At 28.5% G+C, this 6,279-nt stretch overlaps 1 protein-coding gene across 1 annotated transcript in view; it reads right to left on the reverse strand.

The window, feature by feature from the left end:
- Window positions 1-6,279, reverse strand: part of Syt7 (Synaptotagmin 7) — a gene marked incomplete at its 5' end in the record, with an annotated part of 34,853 nt that overhangs the window by 18,596 nt on the left and 9,978 nt on the right. Inside the window, 1 exon segment of the mRNA XM_014431431.2 lies at window positions 5,187-5,296. Coding sequence (XP_014286917.1) covers window positions 5,187-5,296 — 110 coding nt within the window.

Consider the following 6,279-nt stretch of genomic DNA (forward strand, 5'->3'; position numbering starts at 1 on the left):
ATATAGTTTTATCTATTTTATTTTTATTTATATAATCATTTCTTTTTCACTCTAAATGATGGTTGTTGTCTTTTGTTTTTATAGCCCTGATGAAGACCTGAAAATCAGGTCGAAACGTCGGCATAAATAAATATGTTTTTGTTTATTTATGTTGTTTTTTGCTGACCGCACCCCCCGACCATCTTCTTCAATCAACAATATTTATTATTCATCATTGTAAAAAATTAATCGATTTTCCATTCTTCATTGAAGTGATAAGCTTTCGATTTTTTCGGTTTACTACTCATGTTCATGTGTATACTAGAATGAAAAGAAATAATAAATATTGAATTAAATATTTTCCTAGAAAATTCAAAAACTCCTGAACTGTGATAAAATTATCTTCGTTACATTGAGAGAAATAATAACAATACTGCATATTACGATCGGGGAAAGCAATTCAAGTATATTAAAATTTAATAGATGTATATGTTCAAATTTACAAGAAGTATTTTAAAATTACAATATATTTATTACGTTTTACAATACTGACTTATTAATTTAAGTAGAATTGTTGTTATTTCTAATATATTTGTAATAATGTCCCATATTATCTCTCAGTGCTATGACCGCAGTTTATAGATCTGTTACCGAGAATGCTCTCTTATCAAGTAAATAGATAAGAAAATTAATTTAATTTAAAACAAAGAAAAGGTACTTACATTTTAAACACAGGAAAAATTGAAACTCAACGTGGTCACCAAGAATAAATAATGCTTTTAGTAATTCTAGCCCCTTCATATCTACAAAGACCCACTGTTCAGTTGAGTAATGCGGAAAAGTATCCAGAGCTAGTAGGAGTTAATTTAAATTTGCATTTTCAGAAAAATATGTCATTTTTTATCGATGCTCTCATCTTTTACAATACGGTATTAAATATCAGCAGTGAATTACTTTTGGAAGTTAGAACTTCTGAATTAAATAATAAAGATATTACCACTCTAATATCTGCCATTTCTTTTACTGTTTGTGTTATTCTAAGCCTCATGTTGCCTCCCTAATAGCAAAAATTAATGCGTTTTTTTAGTGTTAATTCAAAATTTATTAACTATAAATTATCGATTAAGAATAATTCGAATGTTTAGCATTATTAAAAAAATAAATATAATACATTTACAAATCTAGCCGGTTGCAATTCACATTTTCTTACCGGATCATTTGATAAGGAACCATAAAAATGTTAGTTGTAGGTTGATATTATTGAAGCTATCGATAGTCGTAGATATCGAACTAAAGCCAACCTTACTTTAGAGACTGATTTATTTCAAATTTACTGAGGAAGAATAGATACGAATTACAAGCGTTAAAATTTTAGTAAAATTATTTCATCAGAATTTTAAACAATTTTTTCCAATAAATATATTTTTTTAACTTCTAAACTTCATTCACACACATCGATCGAGATGGCAATCACTGAATGTGATGAATTACTTATGAAAATGTCATGAGAAGAATCAGAGAGTACCTCTACCAGGCATGATAAAAAATTGAATAATATTTAAAATTATTAAAATTTAATTCTATTTAATCTACAGTTCCCTTATCCAACTTCTCTGAAGTCATATGTTGTTGACTTGTTATTTATGAGAGAGTTAGAATATCAATTTATTTTGTATAGGACTCGTTTTTATTTGTTTGTGTTCGTTAACAGTTGACATGTGAAGGTTAGGTGCAAAGTTATGATTTTGATGTACCAAGGTACTTTTGTAATTGTCCTGAATGCTTTTGCCTCAATGAATAGAAGTTCCTTAATGTATTTTTTATTTCAGTAAGTATAAGTATTAAATTTATGTCTAAAAGCTGTAATTTTTATTCTATGGAAAAGTGTTAAAAAAAATAACTCTTAGTCATCTATTTAGAGTTTTTCACTTTTCTTGATTTGTGGACCCTAAGTCATTCCTCGATCTAATGTCAGCCCAAGGAAGTTTTAAGACTGCTGTGCCATCTGTCGCTTTTAATAGCAAGTTGCGTCGTGAGTGTATGTTATATAAAGCAGATGGGCAAGTACTGAACCTTGGGCACTCCTGCTAAGGTAGGCCGCATAGAAGATAACTCTAACGTACCGGACGGAAAGGAATGATTTAATAATGATGTGATAAGTGGGTGGATGTATTCTACATGAAAAAAAGACTTATATGCTAAATAATTCAACAACACTATCCAAATTATAGTCTCAAAACATTTATTTCATTCACATGTCCATATGGACATGTGAATGAAATAAATGTTTTGAGACTATAATTTGGATAGTGTTGTTGAATTATTTAGTAAAAAATTGCCAGTCTCTAGAAAGAAATTTAAAGATTATAAATAAAAAAGACTTATATGATTAATAGGTTAAGAATGAATACAAAATCAGTTAAAACAACCATTTCAGTATCAAAAATCGATCTAAAAAAAATAAGCAGAAGCCGAGTATTGAATAAATTTCCATAGGATACTGCTTTGGAATAAACAAGTCCATTTTTTATTAACAATATCTCTCTAGAATCGTGCCCGTATGAAAAACTTATCCAGGTATTATATCGAAAAAATCTATTGTTCCACTTCCACGCTCCATTAAGCAGTAACTTAAGAAGGGGATGGATGTTAGGGATGAGCTGGAAGGCTTGGGGCAATTTTTCCCTGCCAGTATCCAGGTGCGGCTAATCCAAAGGATATAACTGTCCTTTAAAAATATCCTCAAACCCCATTTGACAGCTATCCTCTTCTTTACTACACTCTACAACCTTCCTCTATCTCTTACTCAGGGGTTTCTTGGGAATGATAATTTGTATCTTTTAGTAATGTGAAGAATTATAGGCTCAAAAATAATAAAAGAATGATGCATACATAATAGAGGTTTAAAAAAAAAATATTCAAATTGTGGCGGTTCAAAATTAATATACCAAAACTGCCAGCCAGTATTAAATAAAAACACCAATAAATATTATTAATATTATAAAGGTTAAATTATCGAAGAAAGAAAAAATAGCAGTATAATGTCAGAAATAAAACGGATACATTTCCTAATAAACAAAAAAAAAATTATATCTTGATTAAAAGGTAACAACATTTTTTTTAAAACCACTATTTCTAAACAAAAATTAACTTAAAAAAAAATTAAACATTACTGAATAAAGTATGAAATAATAAATATCCACAAGGTGAATTTTAAAAATTCAAATTAATTATTAATATTTTTAAAAAAGTATCTCTGACGTTATTCCAACTTAGTTGGTGACAATTTAAAAACAAAAAAAAATTGTCGTACCGAGAATCGAACGCGGGATCTCTATGTCACCGCGCGCAGTTCGCTGAGTGATCTCGCCTTACAGATGCGTAGTAATATTAGTACAAGAGCCGGGAAGAAAAAAAGGCAGTTATCTCAACCCAATTTTTGATTACTTTAATGAAAACTATGTATAATTACTAGCCAAAATTGATGAGTCTGACAAGTATAGGTAGGGGGAATAAAAAATGGGGGCTGTTTCAAAACCTTAAAAAAACATTAATTTTGAATTAGCAGCTCAATATCTCAAAAACTACCAACAACACTAGAAAATCTAAGAGAACATTATTTAAAGAAGAGTAAATTTCCTGAAATATTATCCCTAAAAGAGCTATTTACGTCCAATAGTTCTCGAGATATAGCTTTTTAAAAAGCAATATTTTTTTAAAATCTCCAGAAAGATTAGTAGTTGGCTAATTTATTTTGAGAAATCTATATCTCAGGAACTATGAGAGGTACAGATGTCTATTAGCACTCAAATTAAAGCTAGTTTAATGGACTATAAATAAGTTTCTGACCTTTGCCTTCGTAAGAATAGCAGTTTTCATGATATTTACTAAAATAAATTGATTTATAGTTGTTCGGACAATAAGTTTGATTTATGAAAAACTTCATTTCAGAAGCCATTGGATGGACAGATATCTGACAGCGCTCAAATTAAAGCTAGTTAAATTTACTACAGAATAGTGTATTATGTTTATCTTTGTAGGAGTAGTAGTTTTTATGATATTCACATATGAATATAAATTTGGCAAATGAAAATTTGTCCTAACAACTATAAATCAATTTATTTTAGCAAATTTCATGAAAATTACTACTCCTACGAAAATAAATGTCATAAGCTACTTTATAGCTCATTAAACCAGCTTTAATTTAAGTGCTAATAAACATCTGTACGTCAATTGGTTTTTGAGATATAGATTTTTCAAAATAAATTCACTAACTACTAATCTTTCAGTACGTCCCATACAACATTTTTATGAAATGTTGCTTTTTAACAAGCTATATCTCGAAAACTATTTAACGTAAATAACTCTATTAGGGCTCATTTTTAGAAAATTTGGTCTTCTTTAAATGACGTTCTCTTAGGTTTTCTTATGTTGTTTCTAATTTTTGAGATACAGAGCTCAAAATAAAAAAAATGTTTTTTTATCGCTTTGAAACAGCCGCCATTTTTTATTTCTCCTACCTATACTTGGCAGACACATGAATTTTGACTATTTTATACATAATTTTCATTAAAGTAATCAAAAATTGGGGTGAGGTAACTGCCTTTTTTCTCCTCTTGGACGCTTGTATGGTTTGAGTACTGTACTGCCAGTATACGCTATTATGCGCTTAGCAGTAATGCAGCAACCATAAAAAAAAGGTTGACAATGTGTAATGCAGACGGCCGACTCACTAGCAAACACTAGAGGGACTCGGGGACTTAGTCCAACGTCCAAAAGTTTAGCAATTGGATTTAGCAACTACTAAAAATATATGCGAGTATACACATATAATACGAGTATATAAAACAAATTACGAGTATAAATATTTATGGAACGTTTACACATAAATTATATCTTTTATTTCCTTTTCATACGGAGGCCATAACACATATTATAAATGATTTTCTATTCATCTTAAAAAATAGATGCACAATTTTAATTTTTTTAAAAATATTCATCAGAAAGAAAAATAGTGTTAAGGTTATTATACTCACCTGAATAATATATATTTATATTTTTAAAATAATATATTATTGAAATAATACAACCTACCATACTCAAGGGTAATGCGTATTAGAATTGTAAATATTCATTCACACCATTCATATAAAAAAAAATATATATAAAATAAATTATTAAGTTATATTAATATTGAAAAAACAAACCTGGCAAAGGGGTAAGAAAACTTCTCCAATGGAATCGTCCCTTGAAAACCTGTCATAGTCAAAAACGTGAAGGTGTAGTACTCGGCTTTGTAGTTTTTGAATTGGAAACCCTAAAACCAAGGATAAACTTTCATTAGATATATATTGAGCATAAATAATATATATATATTTTATATACACTAGGAGGAAATAAATGAATTTAATAAACATTAGAATAATTTTTAGTCTTTATTTTATTCATTTTTAGCCTTTTAAATAGCCTTAAAATGAATTTAATCATTTTTAGCCATGGCTTAGTTTACTTTTATTTCATGTTATCTATTATCTTACTTTATTATATTAATATAGTTTGTATATTTTTCAGCCTTGAGAAATCCCTGCAAAGTGGGGCGAAACGTTTGCTCACAAGAAATAGTTCAACTACTGTTTGAGTTTGGACGGCACCCGGACCACCTTCCTTTTATAGTTTAATAATTATTTTTTAAAAAGATCCTAAATTTATACAATATTTGTATCTAGTGCTTTTTTTTATTCATTAATTCACAATATTCAAGAATAGTAAGGGAAAGAACGATAGAACTTCATGTAAAAGTGGGTGAGGTTAGGAAATTACCCCAACTATTTCTAGTCTGCATTAATGTAATTTTCAATTAGCGAAACATTAAGTAGTCAGTTTATAACACTTAAAATTTGATGTATATATAAATAATTGACCATAGTTAATATCATTTTCTTTTATTTCACGGATTCGAAGTTAAAACCGTTAACGGTTCTTCCCCTCCACTATGTTTACTTCCGATATTCTACCAGTTTCGTGTTAACTTGAGGAGAAACAGGTGGGTGGACTTATTTGTTCTTCATTAATTTATTATTATTATTATTATTATTATTATTGATTTTATTGTATCTATTCTTTCTCGACTTTTATATAATCTTTATTTATTTCTTTATTTTTCATTTTATAGTGTGTTAAATTTTGTTGTTGTTGTTGTTGATTGTTGCTTAAAGGCGTAAAACCCTCTGGTCATCAACGCCTATGGGATGATAAAAGTAAAAAAAAAATAATAAAATAAATAAATAAATAAAAAATAGA

Source organism: Halyomorpha halys, unplaced genomic scaffold (genome assembly GCF_000696795.3).
Source record: "Halyomorpha halys isolate HHAL.00 unplaced genomic scaffold, Hhal_1.1 Scaffold972.1, whole genome shotgun sequence".
In the NCBI taxonomy this organism is placed as follows: domain Eukaryota; kingdom Metazoa; phylum Arthropoda; class Insecta; order Hemiptera; family Pentatomidae; genus Halyomorpha; species Halyomorpha halys.